The 26,810-nt window shown below is 48.2% G+C and overlaps 1 protein-coding gene across 1 annotated transcript; it reads right to left on the bottom strand.

The window, feature by feature from the left end:
- Positions 1-940: 940 nt before the first annotated feature.
- LOC142897123 (uncharacterized protein C1orf21 homolog) lies at positions 941-26,150 on the bottom strand. The gene is made up of 6 exons (XM_076039210.1): positions 25,765-26,150; positions 14,185-14,314; positions 7,144-7,229; positions 5,745-5,812; positions 4,161-4,221; positions 941-2,461 (listed from the first exon to the last, which is right to left on the bottom strand). The coding sequence occupies exons 2-6, from the start codon at positions 14,273-14,275 to the stop codon at positions 2,372-2,374; spliced, it is 396 nt and encodes a 131-aa protein (XP_075895325.1). The 5' UTR covers positions 14,276-14,314; positions 25,765-26,150; the 3' UTR covers positions 941-2,371.
- Between the last annotated feature and the right edge of the window lie 660 nt (positions 26,151-26,810).

Genomic DNA, 26,810 nt, shown 5'->3' with positions numbered 1-26,810 from the left:
CTTCCTTGTCTTGAACTGAGCTGAACTGCCCTGTAGCAGATTTTCTTGCAAGACCGTAGAAAGCCAAACACCAACACCCATCCTCACCCTTCCTGTACTTCAGGCTTGCTTTGTGTATTTTATGACTTTGTGATCAAGGTTTTATTTTTAATTCCAGAATCCAGTGGAGCCACATAATTATCTAAACATCTGGGGATCCCCAGACAGCTTCAGGAAACAGTTTTCTTTTTTCATATTAAACTGATGTTTTGTGATAGAAAATAAGAAGTCTAGACTTTGTCTCCTGGAATTCATGCTTGCAACACAGTTGCAGTGCAGGTCAGACTCAAACAGTGGATCCTACCTGAAAAATGACATTGTCAGCTGCCTGGTGTCTCTGAAATTTGATTTTTTTCTTTTTTCTTTTTCTAATAAGTATACCGCTTTAGATGAGGTTCTCTGGAGGACTGACAGCAATGTGCCATCAGCCATAATTTCCTATATTTAGCAATTTCCTATTAGTAATGTGAATGCACACTCATGACTAGAATGATTAAGTGTTCACTTTTTGCTATAGTTTCAGATTCACTGTACAATTTAAGCAATCGGGTAATTTCCCATCGAAAACAGTCATGGTGGAAAATCTGGAATAATATTGATATTAAAACCAAACACCCATTCCACTTTCACCCTGGGCTTTAAAACTTTTCTTAGAAATCAGATATGACTTCTAGAAACAAAAAATTCAAAAATTCCTTCAAGCACACACACGTTATAATAAACAAACTATCCTACCATTCTGAAGATGGAACACAGCCTTGTTTAGGGTTACAAACGCCGCAGTGCCGACGAAAGACCAGCAGGTGGCGCGTGGGCGCACTCTCACTGGAAGTGCATGACCACAGGAAATGAACTGACCTTACACCTCTGCACACGCAGGACGAAAATAAAATGTTCCGAGTTTCTTTTGTTGTTTTTTTTATTTTATTTTAATTTTAATAGAAAAAAGTATTCAAAATAATACAACAGGAAGTATCAAGTAAAAGATGACAAAATAAAATAAAAAAAATGTGATCACGGTTGTTCCTACATGGGGAAAAAGAAACACACGCATCCTCTGCCTGAACTCCGCCTGGTTGTGTGTTTGAATACTGAAACCAAAGCAAGGAAAGAACTTTGCAGAATACATGACAGTCTGCTGGTAAAATGAATGGTGTGTGTGTGTGTGTGTGTGTGTGTGTGTGTGTGTATGTGTGTGAGTGTGTTAGGACATGATGATGGCTATTACAGGCCAGTTGACTGGTTGCGGCCACGAGGACGAGGACGACACCAAAGGTTCATGATTATACGCCAAGAAGAAGAAGAAGAAGAAGAAGAAGAAGCCGAGAGTAAAAAATAAAATAAGATAAAAACAAACTGAGGAAATGATGGTTTTAAAAAAAACAACAAACAAGTGGCTGTGGAGAAACAGTTAAAAAAAAAAAGAAAAAAAAGAAAGAAAAAGTACTTGACTTCAGAAGGCAGGAGGAGTTTGGAGTTTGGAAACATCTGCCGGCTCCCGACTCTCTCATTAAAATCCCTCCATTTTCACACCTATCTTCTTCTTATTCTTCTCCTCCTCCTCTTGCTCACCCTCCTCCCAATGGACTCTCTGCTGAGCCGTTGCCGTCTTTTCCTCCCACCTCAGCCTGGCCTCCATTATATTTGGGAGTTCCTTTATATCGGCCAATCGCAGGGCTTTAAACACTCGGGAGGTTTTGGTCGGACAGATGGATGACGGATGGACGGATGGATGGACAGAACGGACCCATGTCTGCTCCAAGAGATCCCTCCCTCAGCCGAGAACCTACGACTTCCTGCGGCGGTGCGTCCTCCTCATGGCTTTTGTCTCCACCCCTCCCCCCGAATCACCTCCGTCTCTCTCCGGCCAGCAGGGGGCCCCCCGGGGGTCAAGGTGTCCAGAGAGGCGGTGGGTTGCTGCAAGTCTCTGAAGAAAGTGTCTTTGTCCCTTTCTCTCTTTCGTTCGTTCGTTCGTTCGTTCGTTCGTTCGTTCGTTCGTTCACACCCCCCACACCCACCCCACCCAACCCTCCCTCCCTCACTTTTCCATTAAAATACTTTCTCTGCCATATGTTCAAAAAAATACACACGTGCTCATAGCAACACGTACAGGGTCCCCTCAGATCAACACTCCACTCTTGGAAACACTGCTTCACATCTCATTCTTTCTCACACACACACACACACACACACACACACACACACACACACACACACACACACACACACACACACACACACACACTCTCTCTCACTTACACACACACACACACACAGTCTGTGAGGCTCTCTGTGGGAGTGAACACGGAGGGGAGGCAGGGGGGCCTCTCTGCTATGTCCCATCTTCCTCTTCCTCTTCCTCCTGCTCCTCCTCCTCCTCCTCCTCCTCTGCCTGCTCCTCCTCCGAACAGTAGTCTCGCCCCTGCAGGGGAGAGGAGCAGAGGAGAGAAGGCAACATGAGTTGTGCGGAATCGGTATGCAATTGAAATCAATTATTAATTTGTTCCACATTAGCGCATCCACACAAGCTACGGATCGATTGACCGGTGGGCAAAATTATTCAGGTTGATTTTTGGTTCCTCTTTTCAGCTGTTTTGTTTCTTATTTTCTCTTTGTTCACTTGCAAGTAAAACAAAGGAAAAACCCCTCACAACTGTTTTTTGACATCATCCATCACCTGACGCCCTCTCCAATCCCTCTCAGCCCACCACTCGTACACACTACTTGAAATCACTCCACACTCCCACACACCTGTGCCTACAAAACCTTCCTCTTTTTGTGTATTCTGGAACAAACAAATGTGCCTCGTTCCGTTTCTCTGCAGGTCTCTCATCTGACTCTCGCTCCCGTCGACAGCCTCTCTGTCCCCTCAAACTAGACTTTCAGCAGCCTCGGCTGTCCTCTGTAACTTGTTAAAAAGGGCTGACAGAGTTTTAGGTACCAAACGTCATCTTCAGGTTTACGTTTATCATTCTGCAGCCACCTGCTCAGGAATTGAGCGGCTAAAAAAAACAAAGATGACTTTCAAAAGATGAAGTATTTTTTACAGATCATATTTTGCGTGCAAGCAGGTTTGAAATGATTATTTGGAACGCATTAAAATGGGCCTTGCATTTGAAACTGGCAGCTCATTATGTTCCAGCTCACACTTGGATGCCTCTGTAATGGATCTTTAAACGGCTGCAAACATTCACATGGGTCTAATGTGCTTCCCGGCCAATGTGCTTGTGAGTTTCTTTTTCAGTCTCAGCTGTGCTGTGCTCCAGTCTGGACTGTCTCTCTGCTGAGGGACAGATCGCTGCTAAATGATCCATCGGAGTGACGAGTGAGCTGCTGACTGTGTGCACTTCTGGCAGTTTTCCTTTTCACTGAAGACAGCTGCAGGGACGAACACTAAACGAGGGAGGAGACAGTCAACCGAAACAGCAGCGGGGCCTTAAATCTCAGTTTGAATTTTTCTGTTTTCGCTGCCGATTTGGCCTGGACGAGCTTGGAAGAAATTGAGGGGAAGGGGTGTATTTTAATCTCAAGGTGTTCTTTCAGAATAAAATAAAACAATATACATATAAAATTATTGAGAATGATTCTCAGGGCTGCGAGAACCCACAGCATCCTGCAATAAGTCATTACAGATGCACGCTTAATGGATAATTTATCGTCTCTGCTGAACAGAGACAGAAAAAAACAAACAGTTTCAAGTAAATATTCTGATGAAAACAACATGACTTTCAAGGCACCACTTTTCTTCTCTTTTTTCAAAGATAAATTAAATAAAATTAATGAATGAATAAAATGTGTGATATGTAAAAATGGGATTTGCTGTCATGCAACTGACATCAGAACTGATGCAACGGGAGTGGCAGAAGGAGGAGGTGGAGGAGGGAGACGAGGGGGAGGAGGAGAGGTCCTTGACACTGATGGTTGACCCGTCCCTCCCCCTCCCACACACACACACACACACACACACACACACACACACACACACACACACACACACACACACACACACACACACACACACACACACACACACACACACACACACACACACACACACACGCCCTAGGCGCAACAGCATGGATACGAACGCACAAAAAAAAAAAAAAAAAAGACACACTCACCTTCTCAATTTTCTCGTCCAGCATCCTAAAAAATTCCTGCTGGCTCTCTGATGTGTGAATGCTGGAGAGAGAGAAAGAAGAAGAAAAAGAAGAAGGAGGAGAAGAGGGAGGAGGAAAGGGGAGGCAACAAATACATCATGAGAATTTTCCAACACACACACACACACACACACACACACACACACACACACACACACACACACACACACACACACACCTGTGAGAATTCAACAGCCTGCAGATCAACTTTGAATTTGTGTGTTTTTTTACAGCTAAAAAAAATACAGTCGGCCACCAACATGTAAGCATGAAAAAAATATAGATGAAGAATACTTCGGCCAAAAACTGCACCGCGGATCAGGTAGTGCATGGCTGCGCCAGACTCATTTGAATGCATTCAAATTTGTCATTATGAGCAAAATGACATCCCCTATACGTAAATATGCCTCATTGGAAACAGCGACAGATCCAGTTTGTGCTCACATCCGTTCGTACTTCGACAGACCTAAACAACACCAGCCAAAACCAGGCGCAGTTCCATCCGTCAAAGTGTTTGTGGCGTCAGAGCGACTCTCTCTGATGATGAGGTGTGTGTGTATGGAAAAATATCATACACACACTTTTCAAATGTAAAATAAATATAAAATACTTTTATTTATTTATTTATTAAGAACTTGCTCGATCAGTTCAGCCACTAAACAGCTACAAATCGCACTCAGGTGGCTCACTCATATATAACACGATGAAATATTTATAAATGTACTGACGCGCCTTGACTGTCTTCCGGGCGTGACCGTGGTCATAATTGCCCGAGCGCACAAACGCGCCAGAGTTTCTCGTTGTGGAATGAGACGAATGAGACTTGAAATTATTCAAAGGTTCGGGTTCGTTCTCGCCGCACAATCAACCACACCCATATTCCTAATGTGACATTCCTGACATGAGTTCAGTTTTGTATGTGTTCCACCATTTATTAATGTCCGTGCTGCTGTTAGCACAGGGGGCGAACATGTCATCGTTTCTCCTTCAAGAGGACGACGGAGGCCCTGGAAAGGTGTGTGTAGTGTGCGACTGTCTCTTTCTTGGCATGAGTTCGGTGTTTTTGTTTTTGCGCCTGCATATCATGAGCGCAAAAACCTGTGTGGATACGACGCAACGGTGGCGGAGATTACGGCCGCAAAGTCGGCGCAATTTACCGCTGCCCTCCATTCTTTGTGAATCTGGCCCTTTGATCCTTAGCAGTCAATTTAGTGCCATGGGAAAGCAAACAAAAAAAAAAAAAACCCTCTTACACAACGTCCCATATAAGACCAGTCAGCCAGTATCAGCTGATAGCGGCACAACATGCGATAGTGTGTGCAACGAGAGACAACACGTGTGCGTTGCAATTGTTGCATTTCTGACTGACAAGCGGCATGCTGGCGATAAATACTGCGTGCGATTCCAAAAACACAGAATTCCAACTTCCCAGGTAGCAAGAACAGACCGGGGCAGCGCGACAGGTGAGAGGGGTGAATACTTGTGTTCTTGTCAGACAATCATCGTAAAACACCCGCCAGACCTTCATCTGCTGCTGCCACTTACTTCGACTTGGCGTTGGCTCCGGCGTCCTCCTTCTGCGGTTTGCCTCTGAACTGTGCATTACTTTTCTCCTGGGACACGCACACACACACACACAAACACACACGCCATCAGTCTTCATTATTAGCTCATAAAAGAGGGCATAACAAAACAGGGCGAAAACAAATAAGTCATATTAGCGAATGGCCGCGTCACTAAAAGAGCACATTAGCGCCGCAGCATCACATTAGGACCTCGACACAGCTGGTGTCGCACGGTACACGCGGCCATAATGCATCTGAGTCTGAGGGGGAAAACGATGACGGCCATTTATCTCCACAGAGTTGGGTCGCTTGTACGCGTTTCCTGTTAACATTTTTTTTTTTTTTTTTTCAAAGAAGTTTAGCCACAAACCTAAAATAAACCCATCTTTTACAAGGCACTTTTTGTCAAATTTGCTCTTTGGCAGGAGAAACTGAGCGTGATGACAGGCGGTAGGAAACAGGAAACAGGTTGGCTGTGGCAGCGTCAGTCACCTGGATCTGTAGCATTCTTGTCTTGAGAGAACCTGCTCTGTTTCTTTGTTTTGTTTTTAAGACGACCGGTTTATCTTTAAATCTGTTCAAAAATACAAACTGTCTGAACTGCAAGTTTGGAAAACATGAAAACCTCTTTCACCAAAATGCAAAGCGAGCACCGCTCACAGTCCTTTTTATTTGCACTTTGCAGTATATCAGTATCGAAGATGCACAAGAAAACACAGCGGCATGACCGAAACAGGAAGTCAAAGGTCTTGGAAGGGCTTAAGGAGTCAGAAGAATCAGCAGCAGAGTGAAGCGTCACCGAGAGCGGCTTTATAATGATTGACTTATTCTTTTTGCCGTCTCAGCTCACCAACGACACGTGCGCCAGCGTGTTGTTGTGTTTACCTGTGTGCTGCATCGTGATAATACGGGCACGCGTACATGCGTGTGCATGTGCGTGTGCGTGTGTGTAAGTGAGAGTGGTGGCGGGTGAGAGAAGTCGACTTCGGACACAAACACTGACTTGTTCGTCACCGGATGATAAGCTGTCAGGAGAAGGTCTGAGCCTGCGTGTGGATGACGAGCTGTCAGTGTGTGTGTGTGTGTGTGTGTGTGTGTGTGTGTGTGTGCTTGCTCTTGTACAAATGGCTGTAAAAAGACTAATTTTTAATCTGCAGAGTGAGGCCTTTTTAGGACAACTATCATTAAATTTAAGGATCCGTTTAGAGACCGAGTCAGGCAGGAGGTTTGTGAAGTTTACCTTTAGGGATAGTGTGATAACATTTAGGAATTTGGACTGCACTGTACCAAAGAATTGCAAAAAGAAAATGAATATCCAATGTAAAGTCTTCAGATAACAGCTTTGTGTGTGTGTGTGTGCGTGTGCGTGCCTGCCTCACCAGGTTCTCCTGGTTGCGTGCATTCACACGGCTCTCGTCCCCTCTCATGTACTTCACCTCCTCCACTCCCTTCATCTTGTATTCATCTGAGGAGAGGAGAGAGAGAGAGGGAGAGAGAGATAGAGAGGGAGAGAGACACCGGTTCCAGTTATAGGAGGGAAGGAAACAAACAGCGTGTCAAAAAAAACAACCGTCCCGCCCCACAATCAAATCTGAAACTGCTCAATAGAAGCAATTAGCGTCAATCTGGTGGCACTGCAGCATCTCCAGGCTGAAGTCGAGAAGGTTCCTCCCTGGTTACAGTGATAAGACACAGGTACCAGGTGGAAAAGGTTCCGGCTGGCTCTGCGTCATTACAGTAGCGACGGCTTATCAGGGGGGGATGGACAAATTAAAACAACAACACACACACAACAGGAGCAATGTGAGTGTGTTAAAAGTGTGTGTGTGTGTGCAGTCAGAGGGGAGCTGAGACGGAGGAGTGGAAATAAAGGGAAGAGATAAGAGGAGGAAACAGGAAGAGGCCACAGTTTCTGGGCCGCTGCGACTTGAGTCAGGCTGTCGGAACGCTGCATGCATTCGCTGTGATCGCACAGTCGTAAAAAAGAGAAAAGGAAGTCCATTGCGCATAATTTTGTGGGATTCTCTGGGTTTAAAAAGGTTTTACCGGTAATAATAATTTTCTGAAAGACTCACAGAGCGCCTAGCAGGATGCAAAAGCCCCCAAGAGCAGCAGAACCACATGAGTCGGCTGCAGACTGGTTGTTTCAGTGATGAAGCAGCACACACACACACACACACACACACACACACACACACACACACACACACACACACACACACACACACACACACACACACACACACACACACACACACACACACACACACACACACACACACACACACAGGTGATCCCAAGTGTTGACAGTGAGTCAGGGGATGAACGATTGGTGCAAAGTGGGACAAACGGAGAGACTGCTAAGGGCAAAATGCAAATTGTGTGTGTGTGTGTGTGCGTGTGTGTGTGTGTGTGTGTGTGTGTGTGTCCAACGATATACTTTTTTACGGCTGGAAAGCGCAGCGGTGAACACAAGCCACGAGAGCCGACTAACGGTTTATTCGTTTTTTTGTTGTTTGTTTTTTTCTTCTTTTTTTTAAAAAAAGAAAAAAAAAACCCAAAAGTTTTTAAAGAAAAAAAACCAACAACTGCCGTTTCATCTTCGGAATGTAAACAAGTCGGAGCGAAACTGCCCCTGTCTGCACATGCCAGCGCCCGCACAGACACACGCAAACGAATTGTTTTGTAACAGCTCGCCGCCGCACAGGGTTTGCTGCTGCAGCGGGAGAGAAACGCAGCAAACTCTCCGCACGCAGTTCAGACTAGTGTTGTCAAAAAATATCCCTATATCGATTAAATCTCGATATTGAAAACTACAAACGCCGCCAACGCGCACACAAACACCCGGAGCGCTCCCTTCCCTTCCCTCCCTGCAAGGCGGGATTGGAGGGAGATCGCGTTGCGACAAGACTTCAGCGGAGACTCCACGAGACTCCACCCCCCACGACCCCGTCGACGAAACTTACGCCGTTGCTAATATCAATAATATCGATCGAAAATCAATACTCTTCAACATATAGTATCGAAGTCTGAAATCCAGTACGGTGACAACACTAGTTGAGACCTTCGAAACCTGTAGCTGAACGAGGAGGAGCGGAGCTCGGGCTTCAACGAGCCGCCAACGAGGGCCGAGGGCCACGTGCGAAATCCACGGGGGCGTTTGAAATGGAGCAAAAACGGGTGAAAATGTCACTTCCGAGTCGGCAGCTGCACTGTGACAAGTTAAATATGTCTGTGCCGTGGGACAGCGTTCACGCGCTGTGTGCAGAGAGATCAAAGTGACGCAGCTTGGAGCCGAGCGGGCCTCATCACGGAGCACTTCTATTAAAATAGGAGGCAAAAAAGGGAAACTGTGTGTCTGTGTATCTGTGTGTCTGTGTGTGTGTGTGTGTGTGTGTTGCCGTCATTGTCACAGGAAATGACAGGGGTGTTTCGTCACGCTGAAGTCAGAGTCGGAGACGACCCCTCGATGTGTGTGTGTGTGTGTATGTGTGCGTGTGTGTGTGTGCACGCGTGTGTGCGCGTGTGTGTTGGGGGGGAGACAGCGATGAAAAGGGAAAACTAAGCTGAGGCGCCGTGGCGAACCCATTTCTTATTTCTGATTAAAGGCCGCCACTTTATGCTGACCTCATCAGACTGCCCACAGCTGTAGTGTGTGTGTGTGTCAGTATGCTTGGCTGCTTGGCCTGCAGCGGAGTCACTCTGTCCTTCCTGCTGCCTGCCCTCCCCTCTTGGATGTGGATATGATGCACACGCACAGTCTGGCTTGGATACACACACCTGAACACACACACACACACACACACACACACACACACACACACACACACACACACACACACACACACACACACACACACACACACACACACACACACACACACACACACACACACACACACACACACACACTATAATGAAAGGCCCCACGTTACGTCCATTTTCAGCATTAAGAAACCACCGTAGATCTCCAGGAAGCGGCACATTTAGTTAGCCCCGTGTTTATAGCCTGCTGCAAAAACACATTGGGCTTAGCTTCCTGCTCCATTCAATGCTTTTTAGACTTTCCCATTTTTGGAGGGAAACAAAATCCAAATCAAACCTGGCCGGCGGAGCAACGATTAGAGAAATTGAGGCCCAGCACGTGAGATCAAGAAGACGGACAGTTGACCTGAATTCATGCACACAGACGGGGAACGACTGCTTTCCTGATACAATACTTTGAAAATTAAAAATGCCAACAGAAAAGTCAGGAATCACAATAGTGAGGAGGGTGGCGTCACACTTTAGTGCCCCTTCGCAAAACTCAACAGCCCGTGTCGACGGCCTCCCTGACGCACATCTTCCTAAAGAGGAATTATGATCCAACCAGGATCTGGCTGGCTGGCTGGCTGCTGCTCCCCCCCCCCCCCCGCCCCCCCCGGTGATGTGTGTGTGTTACGATAAGTGCCTTGACATTAAACGCATAAATGTGGCGGCGGGTTAGTCACGAGTCGTATCTCAGGTCAAACGGGAAAAAAAAATGTAAGAAAGAAAAAACTACCAGTAAAACCAGTTAACCTCGCGTGTTAAAAAGGTCACTTGGGTTACGAGCACGAACCATAGAAGCTCCGGCTGCCAGCGACGAGGCCACACGTCTGTTGTCACCGTGACATTTCAGGAAGTGGACACGCACAAGCACAAACAAACGGTGCTTGATGTTGCGAGCTGATTTACAGGGCGTAATTCTCCAAGAAGAGGCTTTTCTGTGAAACCGCTCTGCACTTACTGTCTGTTCGAGGAAGCCCCGTGGTCTAGCTGACAATATCTTCCAAGAAGCTGAGGACATTATCAAGAAAAGCCAACAATGGCCTTCTGAAAATTGCTTTCATACTCCCTGGACAAAAGAACTCAGATCAGCATTCAGAATTTTTTTTTTTTTCCTGAAAACACGTGTGACGACTTGCAGAAGCCGTTCCGCATCCGGAGGCTGGCAATCTGGCAGGACTACTTTGTGTATACGTTGGGGTGACATATACACAACTGTATATACACAGCAGCACGCACACATGCGCGGGCCATTACCCTGGTCAGCTCCCACTGTGATTATCGCAGACATCAGTAGCCTGCTGTTGTGGAGAGTGTTGCTATTTTCCCCTCGTCATCCTTCAGTGTTTGTGTAATGGAGCTCAGACTTTTTTCCGGTTATTGTGCGCGAGCGACCGAGGGGAGGAGGAAGAGGAGGAGGAGGAGGGCTGCAGCCAGAGTATCTGGGACACACACACAAATACACACACAGGACAAGGACGGGCTGACGGGCCGACAATCTGTTCGAGGCAGATCAGTGAGAGCGCGAAGAGGAATCACTCCCACACTGAGGGCACTGATACACACACGCACACACACGCACACACACACACGCACACACACACACACGCACACACACGCACACACACGCACACACACACACACACACACACACACACACACACACACACACACACACACACACACAGGGTTGTGTGAGAGATTAAAGGCGCGCACGCACACACACACTCTCTGGGGGATAAATGTGGTGCGTGTGCGGCGGGGCAGGCCCACTGACCTGGGTCAACGGGCCACTTCCGCCCTGGTCGTGAGACACCGCGACGCAGCAGATGCAGGGAGCTGCTCTTTCAGGGTCAAAGGTCGGGGAAAAAGGAGGGCGCGTTACGTAGGACGGAATGACTTTTGCGCTGCGTCATCCGCGGCTGAAACCTCGTTAAAAACGAGACAGCGCAATTCAGGCACAGCCCCCGTCAACACGCTCGGAGGGACGGACTGACGGGCCGAGCTCAGCCAGTCAGAACCCCAGACGAGGGGACAGGATGGAAGGAGAGGAAAGAGGGAGGAGAGAGGAAGGGAGAGTAAAAGGACAAAAGGTTCTGACCTAATGCGGGAGCTGGAGCGCGGAGGAAAGGAAAGGGGGCCGGGGCGAGGAGAGACGCACGCGGCGGGGGATGAAGACAGGAAGAGGAGGAGAGCAGAGAGGAGAGACCCAAAATAGAGAGTCCGGAGAGAAAGGGGAAGGCAGGAGCGAGGCCTTGAGCAGGGGAAGGGGGGAAAAAACGGCAATGTGACAAACACGCTGACATGGAGGAGAGGGAGGGATGGAGCGAGCGAGCGAGCGAGCGAGGGAGGGAGGGGGGGGGGGGCTGGAATCAGTTAGCAACAGCGTCACACTTCCTCTCTGAAGAAGGGAGAAAAAAAAACACTGGACTTCCTCCCCCTCGTTTACTGCCACCTTCTAAGGCTCATATTATCCCAAGATTTACTGAGTTGATGTTTTAGCAGGAGGCTGTAAACACAGGGCTATTTTTCTTGACATCTACAGAGGGTTCGTTCAAAATTTCCTTACCTGAAAAACCAAAACCTTATTGTCTCGTAAATGTTCAAAATAGGGGAAAAACACACTAGAACATGTGAAACGTGACCGTTCCTGTGGTTGCTGCAAGTTACATTGCGAATGCAAGCAGCCTGGCGGGTGGGATCTTCATGCGAAAAAGCCTTGTTGAAGTATTTATCATCTCGTCTCATTCGTACGTATGTACAGTATAGACGGCTTGGAAGCGCGCCGGCTGTCAAACGTACGTGAGATAACGTACGTCTATGTAAACATTTCCATTTCCATTTCCTACACCCGCTTTACATGTAAACATGTTTTGGATGAATAACAGTGCGATGCTGCTGCACCGGAGTGGAGGATTCAAAAAAGAAAAAAAGATTTTTTGGGCATAATGTGAGACAAGGAATGAACAAGAGCGAGAGTGAAATCACTGAGCGTGTGTGTGAGGAGGAGAGCGTGTAGGAGAGGGAATATAAAGGGATGAGGAGGAACAGAGAGTCGTTTGCAGAAAGTGGGTGAGAGGATGGAGGAGAACGCAGTGGGAGCGACGGAGGGGAGACCTCCTGTGGATCATCATCTGTCATGTCCATCCACCCACGCGCTGTTATACCGGAGTGTTGCTCCTAATTCTTAATCCGTGTTAATCCCTCCTCCACCACCCATCACCATCACCATCACCATCCCTCACTCTCTCTCTCTCTGTCTGTCTGTCTGTCTGGCTCGCTTGTCCTCCACCGTCAGCTCTCATTTCCCCCCTTCTCACAGCCTGCGGGCTATTATTAATCAAGGCTGAGCCGTGGCCGACTATTAAGCACATCGCAGATTAGAATTCTTATAAATCAATTATGTGAAAAAAAAAAAAAAAAAAAAAAGGGGGTCACATGATGTTTGGAAAACGCCAGCGTCTCAGTCCTACTGGGACTGCTGGGAGGGATTAAGTGGCCGATAGTGACACCGGAACACGTCAGCAGCAGCAGCAGCAGCAGCACCAGCCGCAGCAGCAGCAGCAGCAGCCGCCTCGGATCAAACTACACATCCCAGATACCAGGCTTGGTAATCTGCCACGGGAAATGTCAGAAATTTCTAAGAAAATAAACAGAGAAACTTCCCAAGGCCCCGAGATTTAGTGTTCACTGCTGGGACTGATAGTCGGAGAGGCAAAAATATTATTCAAACACTGTAAACCGCAGGAGGGCAGAGAGAAGAAGAAGCTCAACTCAGGCACATTTGCCTGAAAATGTGATTATTTTTCAGTGTAAATGTAGAATCCAGGAAATTTGATGAAGAGAAACTTTTATAGGTCCCAAAATGTATAGATATGTTTTGGCTGTGTCTCACTTTTGATAAACTGCACACATCTGAATGAGGAAAGAGAATCTTTGCGAAGCTCGGCGACTTGCCCAGCATGTCAACTTTTGCCAAAACAATTTGCCTTTTTCCTCGTTTAAAGATAAATCTGAGGAGACACATTTTGCCGTTTCACCCTGTTTGTGGACATTAAAGACACGATTAGAGGCCGAACGAATAAAGCAACAGACTCGCTCCCTTTTATGGAGACAAACTGCATCAATGCTTAATTGCATTTTTGTTACGCTGCAACAAAAAATGCGAATCCTGGAGTCTGGCTTTCAAAGCGCTGGTGTGAGAAAGCCTTTCGCAGGAATCGCACACCAACATCTTTCTGCTCTCACTTCTGCATTCGGCCCTTTTTCGAGTCACTGTTTTTCTCAGTCTCTCTCTCTCTCTCTGTCTCTCTCTTTCTAAGAACGGCAAAAAAAAAAGGTGGAACAAGCACACGTCCACAGATTCCTCATTTCCACTCACGTGGAAGACACCAATCAAGCGGCTGCGTTGACAGCCAGCGTCTGAAATGAGGAACTCGACTTTATGAGCGGTGCCAACGAGGATATATGGGCTCGACGGGTCTGTGCGCAGCAATTAGCAGGCTGAAATGGAGCAGTAAAGCTTTTATTGATAGGTTTGTCTCTGTGCGTGAGTGTGTGTGTGTGTGTGTGTGTGTGTGTGTGTGTGTGTGTGTGTGTGTGTGTGTTCTGACCAGTGAAGAGGTCTCCGTTGCTGTAGGCCTTGCCGCGTCCCTCCTCATCACTGGGCACGGCCGACACCTGCTTGGCCGAGGTGCAGCCCATGGCCTCACAACCTGGGGTCTCTCCTCATCGCACTCTCACCTGCACCAGACAGAGAGACAGAGATTGCAAATTCATCAGCACATGTACAATTTCTTCTTTTTCATAATCATAACAACGAAATAAGAGACTTCTCCAGAAGTTGCGCCGTTTCGATGACTAACCCTCCATAATCGCATCAAGCAAAACAAAGGGGGTCAGTCGACGTAACAGCTCTCCAGACCTCGAACACTTCTCCTGCACTTCGGGCTGCCGAAAGTTTACTTCCTCATCAACTTTACGGACGTCACACGGGGACACGACGCAGAAGGAAAAACCCGCGGCAGCATTCGTCGTCTTCCACTCACAAGTTCTCCAGCGCCGGTGGAATCTCACACCTGGCGTTAAGAGCCATAAATGTTGTCAAAACAAATCTGCCCAGAGTGGAGTGGTGATTTATATTAAACACACAAGTGTTTCGTTTTGGGCTAAACAGACCTGCTGCCATTGTAATTGGAGTGGTGAGTCAGTGGAGGAGCCAGTGTAAACACTGTGGTCTGGTCCGCAGTCGGACTGCACACAGTTTTCCTTTGTTTTGTACGTACTGCATTCAAATACAATGTACCCTTGCGTACATGCCAAATGCCATGTGCCCAAACGTGAAGAAAAAAATGGAATGCAAATGCATGTGGAATGTTAATGCAGGGTCCTCAGCGGACCACCTCCAGTCAGCATGTCGAGAGACGTAAACACATAATGAAGATCTGCTGCGTGCAACTCTGACGCAGAGGTGATTTTTCCATTTGTGTGTGTGTGTGTGTGTGTGTGTGTGTGTGTGTGTGTGTGTGTGTGTGTGTGTGTGTGTGTGTGTGTGTGTGTGTGTGTGTGTGTGCGCGCGCGCAAAACTAGGTTTGTCGTCATGGGAGAACACAACAGCTCCGCTTTGCACTTTGGCCCGCACAACAACACCACAGTGCGCCATATGTACTGCATGTACATATGGCGCATATGCCCACACACACACACATATATATATATATATATATATATATATATATATATATATATATATATATATATGTATGCAACAGTGCGTCAGTCAGTCTGGGACCATGTGACCTCGCCTGCAGCAAACACGTTCCCGCCGCCATCAATTATTTCTTGCTTGACTTTGACGGTTCTGATTCATATGGCATGATGAGGCCGTATTACCATATGAATGGGAACCACACACACAATATCAACTGATTGTGAGGCAATAAGTTTTGCTGTTTGGAGACTCACCCACTGCCTTGGCTGGGCGAAAAGCACAAGCAGGTGAGCGTGCACAGCAAATATTCACGCCGATGGTTGAGGCTAAGAATGTTTGTAGGGGCATCAAAATGTTCATCAGGTACCTTCATTCATTCATTTTCCATACCCGCTTAGTCCCGAGCTCAGGGTCACGGGGGTCTGCTGGAGCCTATCCCAGCTGTCTTAGGGCGAAGGCAGGGGACACCCTGGACAAGTCGCCAGTTCATCGCAGGGCTCATCAGGTACCTATGATGCCAAATGCTCGAGCATTCCCCATATGTAGGGTAAATCCATTCTGAAATTGCAAACAGTGCCAAACAAAATTTCCAGTGTTGGCCCAGTCTCTTAGCGCTGCACTAGCAGCAAAGATAGGTAGCGTCCTTATCAAGCGTTTAGCCAAAAATATATTGTCACAATCTAATTTCATAAGGCGGCTGGTCGCTGACACCAAAATCCGCCTGTGTGTGGGACGAACAAACACGACATTCTGCAATTATTCCAAAAACGGAGAGGAGAGGAAAACCCTTCCGTTCGGGAGGACAGCTGACGCCGCTGACACTGAACATCACCGTCGGCCAGCCACAGCGCACAGTGTCAGAAACGTTGCACAACGGTGTGTGTCACTTACCGAGGCCATATGCCACCACAGACGGAGCCCATCTGTCTGCTGACACACACACACACACACACCTAAATGACGAGCCATCAAATGAAAATGGAGCTGTACGTCGGTGGGAAATGGGGGCCGGATTAGGGAGTGTGGACGGGGGCGGGTCAGAGAGGAGGGGTGGGGCGGGAGGACTGGGGTAAAAAAAAAAAAAAAAAGGATGTGAGTGGTGTGGCAGCAGGAACAACATCCAGTCCTCCATCCATGCATCCATCACCTTCTCCCTCATCTTCTCCTGAGCCGCAGGTGACTCACCAGGGCCCAAGAGGTGGAGTTAACTCTGGACAGGTGGGTGGGTGCATCAGAGTGTCACCACGTGATACAGAGTCCTCTCTCTGTCTCTCTCTCTCTCTACATTTACTCCCAGGAGCGACGTCTAGGTGCAGCAGCACCGGACGCATATTGCAACTGTAGGCTTCACCCTTTTCATTCACCGTCTGCCTGACCATGAAGGTAAAAATGTGAAAGAAAACAAGAAATAGTAATAATTAACCACATTTTTAGGCGCAAAAATAGCTTCAACAGTTTCCTTTCAGGCCACGTGACGCAGCTATCCCACAGTCCCACTGTGGCAAATTGTTCTTCAAAAACTGCTTGGAAAGCATGAAGGAAAAGCAAAACCAGAGCGGTATTTCAGGGGCAGGCGCCATCTTTGACTGCAGGGGAACAAATTTGTCTCATTAAACATTAATCTACAATAGTTTCAAAAGGAAGTACAACAGGGCCTGAACAAGTCTCTGAAGGGGACCTACGGCCTGCACGCGCGTGCACGTGCACACGCACAGAGGGGCGAGTCATCACAACTTTCAGGAAATAATCACGTCCGTCAGAATTGCAAGTGACCTGGACGAGCAACTTGCAGTGTGGATGGATGAGAGGGAGGAAGAGGAGGATGAGAAGGAGGAGGGATAATGCCGCTGCAGGGAGACACCAGTCACCTGTCGGAGGATCACAGCGCAGTGAGGCGATGAGGGAGGGAAGGGACCGCAGTTACCTCTTAACTCGGGAGCGTTAGCGCTGTAAGTGAACGTTGGATTATCAAAGCGCAAAGAATCCCCCTAGAATACGTCTGAACGACGAGCCCAGAAGAAATGGGCCACATAGATTTTTTGGAGTTTCAAAGGGTTTCTCTTGTCTGTGTGTGTGTGTGTGTGTGTTTGGAAAGGGGGAAGGGGAGGGGCGAGGGGCAGCATGTGTTTTAAAAAGCTGTGATTTGCGTGCGTGTGTGTATTGAAACATCAAATTGTTAGTCGGCAAACGGAACAAAAATAGACCCCAGGCATCCCAGGCTGCTATTGTTGCGCAGCAGGATAATGCTAGGGCTGTGAGAGACTGAGAGCCAAGCTGCTATTACACTGAGTTACACATACATTCTGCAGGAGCTAGCGGGCCAACTGTTATTACAAAGCCATGTATGTATATATAGATTTGGGGGGGGGGGGGGGGGTAAATAAGCAGCGGGACTGTGATAAGCCTCAGAGGAAGCAGCTTTAGGTGAGGAACAGAACATTATAGTGTGTAATCACTGTCGCATAGTTCTCGTTGTGTTGTAAATATATCATTCTCATGCACTCGACGACAGCGGGTCTCCTTTCATAGGAGCTGCCATGTTCCTACAGAAGCCCAGAAAGGACAAACGGCAATAAACGCCCTCCTCACAAACTGATAGTTAGGCATTTCTTCCTCTCCTACACTTCTTTTTTATGCTTTTGCAGACAATTCAACTTCCAACATATGATCCATCCATCCATTTTCAATACCCGCTTCTTCCCAAGCGCAGGGTCACGGGGGTCTGCTGGAGCCTATCCCAGTGGTCAAAGGGCGAAGGCAGGATGACAACCTGGACAAGTTACCAGTTCATCCATCGCAAGGCAAACAAAATATATGATTCAATTACAAAAAAAAAATTGAAACACAACAACCTCACAAGCTGAAATCACAGCAGTGTTCTGATTCTCTTATCTCTGAATCCTACAAAACTGGTCTTTAAATAATAAAAAACCTGTGGTGATGATAATATTTTGCAAGCTAAATCATCAGTGGTAAATACCGCTGGTCCTGTTTAGACTGGCTGTCTTTGACTGATGCTTTATTCCTAATGGGCACACAAATAGCAACACTGTGCAGCAAAGAAACACAATATACCTGTTTCTCAAAGATGATCATCCAAGTAGTGATTTTGACTTCCCAAGCGACACTGATGGGATTCAAATCTTGAGGGAAAACATTTGCACAGCACCAACCTGGTATAATTTACATTTCAAAAAAAAAAAAAAAAATCTGTTGCTTTCAGCCAGAAATAATCCAAAATCTTCAAATGCACCAGAGAGGATATTTGCATTTTCTGCCTAATAAGTCACCGACGGACCCCTCAGGAGACACATTTTGTGAAGGAACGAAACATTCCGGTGCAGCCGCGTGTGTGTGCGCGTCACCGTACAGTGAGATCAGTGCGGACACTTTTAGTAGTGCGTGGCCAGTTCTGAGCCAGGCAGCGGCACACGCGAGACCACAGCGGGGCGTAGCTCAGTGCAACTGAAGCCACAGGCCGGCCAGTCGACCGGCCGTTCACTCCGAGCTCCTGCAGTACTGCAGGACTGTGAGGTGTGTCGGTGGGATGGGCCCAGTGGGCAGAAGACACACACACACACACACACACACACACACACACACACACACACACACACACACACACACACACACACACACACACACACACACACACACACACACACACACACACACACACACACACACACACACGAGCCACATCAAGTCGCCTGGAGTGGATGAAGAGATCTGGCACACAACCTCCTGGGATCCACACGAGTCATTTCTTGGCTGCTCAACATTCATCACCGCTCTGCGTGCCAAAAGTAAAGTTGTGCCCTAATTTACACACACACACACGCTTAAATAACTGCACGGCGGGCTGATGGCAGCCGTTCCAGGTCCTGCGTTCGTTTTTTTTTTTTTTTTTTTCTTTTTCCAGGGTTGCTGAACCAGCTCCACGTTTGGCAGTGTCAGCGTGCGACCGGTCCCGGATACCTCAGTATCGGCGGCCAGCAGAGATCCGGGGACCTCGGAGGAGGACAAGCAGGCAAAAAGGAGCGACAAGAGAGCCCGCGACAGAGAGAGAAAGAGAGAGAGAGAAAGAGGTACGATTTGGCAAACGCGCTGTCAACTTGCCCGTGCTTGCCGAAGGCCAGGTCAGATGTGAGCGGCTCCGAGGCGTGTGAATAAGCCCTCTTCACGAGGCAGTTTGTCAAAGGAGGAACTCAGGCGGGGTGGAGGAGTGGGGGGGGGGGGCGGAGAGTCGGGCGGGGGCACGAGTGTAAACGCTTGCATAAACACACAAGAGTGCAAACAGGCCGAGCAGTGTGTGTGTGCACTGCAATGGTAATTTCACACACACACACACACACACACACACACACACACACACACACACACACACACACACACACACACACACACACACACACACACACACACACACACACACACACACACACACACACACACACACAGAGCCAGGGGTAAAGCGAACAAACCCAGAGCCTGAAAAACTGGTCGAGCAAAGGTGAAAAAGAAAAACAGGCCAAGAGGGACATTTTAATGCTGCTGCATGTGTGTGTGTATTTGTGTGTGTGTGTGTGTATGTCAGCTTCCATTTGATTTCAGCATGATTCCAACAGTTCTTTGTCATCACTTTCCCGGTATAGTCGTACGGGAACAGGAGAGCGCTGCCGTGATTCAGCTTCCTGGTAGGCAGAGAGCCTTAAAACACCAGCGGGAGGAGGAAGAGGACGAGGAGGAGGAGGAGAAGGGAGGAGCTGAGCCTCGGAGCCGTGGGGCACGACTCCCAGCCGCCGTGTCGTCAAGGTACCTGGGCCGGCCGAGCTTCCCGCCAGCCAACACAGCTCTGCCCTTAAATTAAAGCAGGCCGGTCGATGAGGTGCCACGAGGTGACGCAGCATCCAAAGATATCTGCAAACATGGGATGAGACGTGTGTGTGTGTGTGTGTGTGTGTGTAGAGCTCAGGAAGTCCAGTCAGATAAAGCCAGAGTGGTGTCTAGATCTGGAGTCATCCGCTTTTGAAAAAAAGCGGCTGGTGGCAAATGGTTAAATTTTGTTTTAAAAATCAACCAATCAATCAATCAATACATAAACGCATAGATATCTTTACCAGATTAAAAGGGGAAGGGTGATTTTACACCTCTGGTAAAAACCCACAGAGGATATTCCATGAGACCTCTCACTGGCTTTTTGCAGGTCAACACCATGGAAAATTCGACAAATCAACCATTTTAGCAGGACACTTGTAAAAAAACAAAAACCGGGTATACAAAGGAGGCTGCCAACTGAGAGGACGGCTGATATTTCAGTGCCTGACGCTGCAAGGTCGCCATTCCGACGGCACCATTGACAAAAAGGCGACACTTCAGACCCGACGCTCGGCCAGCGGAGCAAACTTCGCACCTTGCAGGGCGGAATTCTCGGAGCTCCGGCAGCGTGTTGGCGTCTTCCTGCGACCGGGGGCCCCGACTCTCAGTGCGACTCCTGTTCCAACGCGCCATAATATTTACTTTAGCCAGGCAGCAAAATGCTGCAGCTCTCCTCCCGTCCCAGGCTGGAGCGCTCCATCAGGCTGACAGGCGGAGGGAGGGGTTGGAGAGTGGGGGGAGTAAGAGTTGCCAACCGACACTCTGCCGGAGGAGTGCGAAGGTTTCACCCAAGTGCTGAGCTCTTCGCTCAGAGTGAGTCTCAGAGTTGCCGCTCGCTTGCCTCCCGCTGCCGCAGCTCCTTCCCTCTTCCTCCCCATCGCAGTGAGGCCGACACGTGGTCGGAGAGGGAAGGGAGAACGAGGAGGGAGGTGTCGCTCCTGAAGCATGGCTGCAACACGGTGCATGTGGAAAAAACAGGGACAAGAGCTACAAGCACTTGAACGTTCCTACATTACCACACATTTGAAGTTGTATATTTGTGGATTCGTGATCCAAAACCTCCACAGATGTACGTAAAGTTGGCATGTTTAATCTTATGTTTTTAGCTTCCAGCTAAAACTGATGCTTTGTTGGACCTTCAGCTTGTTTTGGAAAGTGACCACAAGGCTCTTACGAAACCTGGCTGAAGACCCGATGACGTCACAAAGTGCCAATTTGCAGATTAACAAAAAAAGCATGAAAGCAAATAAAATCGTCACTCGTCTAGTTTCTAGAGAGTTCACAGACAAACTAGAGAGGAAAAAAAAAAAATCACTGTCATTTTTTTTTTCCACGATGAGCTGAGAGGAGATGAGACAAGGACGAGACAAAGCGGCGGAGGATGAGAGCGCTCTGAACGACCCCGAGCAGCTGGTCCTCGGAGACGGAAACAGTAGTCTGATTGAAATCCGAACTTGCACCGGGGCTCGCACGGCGGCGCAGGTCTAAGCCAAGCGTACAAAAAGTGATTGTTCCACCTCACTCAGGCTCGGCTGGGGGATGAAATGTCTCCTCCGAGGCCTATTACAGGCTGTCACTCGTACCGCCGGCTTCTCAAGAGCGCAGACAAAGTCCCTGAACGAGCGGGAAGAGAAGAGAGGAGAAGAAGAACCCTGTTTGGTTCACCCACCCCCTTCACCTCCACTTCACTCCCCCAGCGCCGCTCTGTTCTGCAGCTTCTCGTTAAGCCTGGAGGGAAAAGCAGGTCAGAGCCTGAGGTGATGGGCGGCCACTGGGGGGGTGGATCAAAAGAATGGAGAAGAGATTTGAGAATGTTTCATTATTGTGACTTCCCCCTGCATGCTTTTTTTTTTATGCCCCAGCTGCAGTTCTATGGAAGTGGACAACGACCACCAGTAATGTTTGACAGCTCATTTAGAAAAAAAAGGTGTTTATCGCTTCTATGGGTAAAAAATTGACAATGTGACTCATCACGTTTAGCGACAGGCGGCCGCGGCCCTGCTTATCGAGTGGGCCCTCCCCGCCACCGGCTCAAGCGTGTTTGCGTTTTCTCCTCTGAATTGCGAACAAAACCCAGACAAGAGAAGGAGCATTAATATTCATAAAAAAAACTGCACGGCTGAAAGGAAATAAATATCAATCTGGGCCTAATTAGGGCAGCATGCGAAAGGATAATTGGCAAGAGACGATTTTCTGATGCGTCCGCGCTTGAATGAGACATAATGAAACGTCGGAAGCTCTTCGCTTGGCCACGGAGCTGCAAATGAGCCTGCGGTTCGTGACTGGTGTCACACAAAGACACCAGCACGTATTTGTTTGTTTGCTGTGTTTGGGATTCATTCTGTCTGTCAGGTATAAAACGTCTTGTATCCAACCATTTTATGAGAAGCCGCTCCCATCACGATGTCGGCGGAGGTGCGCTTTCTGGAAACTAGACCTGGAATACTCAGCTCATCAATTATTCAGAAGGATCTATGATCCTTTTAGTTGTTTCAGTAACTTTTTGCTTTATTGGCATGGCGGGAGAGCTAAATTGTCGCTTCAACCAGGGTGAAATTAGAGATTTGAATGCTTTCAGGGGCTGATGACGAGATGAAAGACGAAATCAGAGTCTGAACTGAAGAGACTAATCAATTAGCAGCAGAACAATGATGTCATTGTCTCCAGGTTGGGAAAATGTGACAACGTTCCCGGTTAATGATTATCTTTAAATAATGTGTTAGGGGAAGCTCACTCTGCAGCCCCAACGTGAAAATCACCTGACTGTGACAAGACATTGACCACTGTAGACGGCTACGAAATGCAACGGCAATCCCATGCAAAGCGTTTTTAGACACGCCATCGAATGAGGACATCAGAAGAGAAATGTAATCATCTTCAAGCCAGTGCCCAGAGTGTATTCCCCGTTGTGTCGTTTTTATCTACATCAACTGCCTTAAAATTGTATCACTGTATTCATTTCAGCTCTTATTGATAGTGCGCCGCTGCCTCCCGGTCTGCAGACTCATTGTTTAAAAGAAGCAGAGATGCTATCAGAGCGACTTGTGTCTGTGATGGTGGCCTGAGAGGGAAAAGCACTGACGAGTGATTTAAAAGGAGACATCTGCGCTTGAGTACAAGTGAAAAAAGGATATAAGGCAATGGGGGAAAAAAATGCAGGCTTAAAATAAATAAATAAATAAATAAAAACCAGTATTGCTGTGGTGTTTCTCCCTAAATGGACCCTGAACACAAACTGCAGTGTAAACACAGTCGGACACACACACACACTCTAAAAAAAAACCAACCCTGCTGACTCAGACTACGTGCAGCCTGAAGACCACCAACCTGCGTGCAGGCCGCAATGCGGCCGCAAACGCACGGCTGAGCGCGGACAAATATTCCATTTGCATGGCTCCATGCTGCGACATTTACTTTGTGGGCCTCGCTGATTTTTTTCGGCGGGCCAGCGAGCCTCTTCGATCGTGCTGACATGCAGGCGGAGGGCAGAGGGATCGTGTTGTGCTGGCCCAGACCCAGACCGCCACATCGCGGCACGGAGCCAGAGGGCGCCATGCTCTGCACTGCAACGGAACGCCAATGCAAAAACCGGATGCGTGGGAGGGACTCCCATCCCGAACCGGCAAAAAGACATCCTGGTAACCATGGAAACTCCCACCTCCTCACCGGATGACATCACGGGAGTTACATCATGAACAGAGAGTCGGGCGACGAAGGAGGGGAGCGGAGAGAGTCAGCAGTGACCTGTTGTTAAATCAGTCCACAGGTGGGTCTGTCGGGCAGACGGTGACGATGATGACGACGATGACGATGCTGCTGATAATGATGATGATGGAGGAGATGCGGGAACTAAGAATAGATCATCATCCCTCAGAGAAATGGGCAAAGAGGAAAAAAGAGGAATGAGGAGTAGGGGGAGCAGTGAGACTCCTTTATATCAAATTCCTGTTTCCACAGGAACCATCAGCCGTATGGGAGCAACACACACACGTGTGTGTGTGTGTGTGTGTGTCATAAGCAGGAGAGGGGAGGGTGAAAGAGGAAGGCAGATGGAGTCACAGGGATGAAGACAGACAGATAAATCAAGCAGTGGATGGGAAGGAGGGGTGGTGGTGGGGGGGGTGGAAGGGAGGGTTGAGGGCAGGGTTGATACATCCACTCAGATGATTGCTGGAGGTCCATCACAGAAGCTGTACAACGCCGGATGAAAGCTGTCCGCCACGGCCGACTTTCAAATCTGACCCGATCGCAGGGAAAATCCGCAGTGGTTAACGGTCAACGTCTCCTCGTGCAGCAAATAGTGGCCTTATTCAAAAATAAATAAATGAAAGATAAGGGATTTGCCCATGGAGGCTCTGGTGACATTTTCTGATACACAGGTTGTTCTGGGGGTTCACTGAGCGAAATAATTACACAAAATGCCAACACAATTTTGTTTACATGCTACCCAAACTTGGCTAATCAAACTAGCATTGACATTTGTTTGTGGGTCAAACTGGGCTACCAAGTCTTCCAGACCCTTGGACACATAGATAAAATAAGAGTGATTGTTTTCTTTTTCTTCTTTTTCTGTATTTTCAATTGCACCCCCCCCCCCCCCCCCAAAACCTCCAAACTGTTACGTGGGTTGGAAAGTGTCACCGGTGGCGAGCTTTCAAATTTGGGTGAACTCCCCCTTTAAGTCGGTCAGCGTGCAGTGCGGGAGGGATTGGAGGGGAGGGCTTCTGTATTTTGGAACAGGCTGCCGGCTTAATTTTAGCAAATGAACCGCCGGTTCTGTGTGTCAAATCCAATTCCACAAGAGGAGTCTTCCCCTCGGTATCACGCATTATCCCCTCTGAGCTTCCCCGACAAGGTTGTATGGGAGGTGTTCCTACCCTGAAACAAAATCAGCACCTGGACCAGGTCCGGGTTCTGTCCACTCCACACGGCTCCGTCCTCGAGCTTTTTTTTTTTTTTTCAGGGGGGGGGGCTCCACTACCTCCACCACCGAGTCCAGCTGCGCTCCGAGTCCGAACAGCAGAGGACACACTGGGGGCTTTGTTCGGGAAGAGTTGCGGCGAGTCCAAAAAGGCTCTTCGCGTGTGTTTATACACATACGGTAGTTTTTAATTTCCACCACGGTTAACGGGCCTTGTAGCCTTTCCCCGAGCCGAGGCGAAGCGAGCCGTGCCACGGCGGCCACGGGAAGAAGCAGTAGCGGCAGGCCGGGGAGGGCGCAGCCAACCAGGATGTGTGGAGAAATTTTGAAAATGCGCCGACGACGTCCAAAGCCGAGAGAGCGAGCGAGCGAACACACACACACACACACACACACACTTCCCAAGTCGTGGCATGAAGCACATCTTGCTTCAAGGAATCGCAGTTGAAAGCCACGTAAAAGCATCGCAACCAAAAGCACCACACGAACAACACACCAACAGATGCGAAGCTCCCTGTGCGCAACATTCAGGAAACAACAACAAAAAAACCACAACAACAAAAGACAGACGGGACAGACAGACGCGCGGCGTGGCGTTTCTCCGACGCCGATACCAAAAAACAGAGGAGGTGGGTTAAAACAGAGAAGAAGCGGGGATGCAGAATATCCAACGCTGGTACTCACTCTCAGAGGAACCGGTTCCGCTCGGTCCACTGGAGGATCGCCGGTTCGCTCTTCCGGCTGTGTGTCGACTCGGCCGGCCGACCGGGCGGGAGGAGGGAGGATCTGCGCTGTGGAGGCTGGAGAGCTCGGAGCCTCGAGGACTGAGAGCGAGCGTAAACTCAGTTGGCTTGCGTCATTTCACCAGGATGCCACTCTTGCGCGCAGCGACGCAGCCATCTTGCTGAGGAGTGCACCGCCGACTAGTAGTCAGCAATCACGGCTGCAGCTGGACTTTTGTTTTTTCTTTCTTTTTCTCCCCCCTCTTTTTTATTGGAGCCGGTGTGCTCGCCGTGTGACTTGCACACAATGCAGTGGGATGCCAGCAGGAGACCCCATGACTGAGCTGGATTCCATTTCCCCCTCTGACATGTCTCCTGCAGTTGCATTTATGCAAACTGCAGGAGTTATAGCTATAGTACTACTTTTTTTTGTTTTTGTTTTTGTTTTGTTTTTTGTTTTTTTGTGAAAACCATAAAATCCACGTCATCGGATTTTAGTGATTGTACTTAAGAAATGAATGCTTAGAATAAACAGGTAGCGTTACAACTGACACTTTCTTCTTATAACAATGAATTGCCTTTTTCTGAAGCACTGAAAGATGAATATTCTATTGGATTCCATGGGAGCAGACTTGCATAAATAATTATCCAAAATGTTGTGAATTGTCAGGAACACAGCATGGTTATCCCGCTGTTAGCGGCCTCCAGTAAAAATGTTGTTGGTCACATCGATGCTTTGATTGACCTTTGACATATTGAAAGACTAGTTGCTGCAAGTATATTGCCAGCTGTGGCCAATCAATACATGACTGGTGGTTTTGGGATTAACCTGGGGGAGGTAACAACTCTTTGTGACATCACAAAGGGCTGTTGTCCGGAACTGTATATTCTAGTGCACGTTGTATCATTGGTGTGAAGTTAACTTGTGGCACCTCTGCGATAGGCTCCAGTAGACCCCTGCAACCCTGGGTACAGGAGTAAGTGGGTATATAGGAAATAAATGGATGG

The sequence above is a fragment of the Nelusetta ayraudi genome, unplaced genomic scaffold, assembly GCF_046127955.1.
Source record: "Nelusetta ayraudi isolate G7.1 ecotype Tasmania unplaced genomic scaffold, CSIRO-AGI_Nayr_v1 ptg000059l, whole genome shotgun sequence".
NCBI classification, from domain to species: Eukaryota; Metazoa; Chordata; class Actinopteri; order Tetraodontiformes; family Monacanthidae; genus Nelusetta; species Nelusetta ayraudi.
The sequence above is the reverse complement of the archived record's forward strand: the minus strand, read 5'-3'. Positions and strand labels throughout refer to the sequence as shown.

Coding starts and splice junctions, on each gene's coding strand:
- LOC142897123 (XM_076039210.1), bottom strand. CDS start 14,275: ATGGGCTGCACCTCGGCCAAGCAGGTGTCGGCCGTGCCCAGTGATGAG. Junction 4,222..5,744: donor GGAGCCAACGCCAAGTCGAA/GTAAGTGGCAGC, acceptor CTCTCTCTCCAG/CATTCACACATCAGAGAGCC. Junction 2,462..4,160: donor TGGACGAGAAAATTGAGAAG/GTGAGTGTGTCT, acceptor TCTCCCCTGCAG/GGGCGAGACTACTGTTCGGA.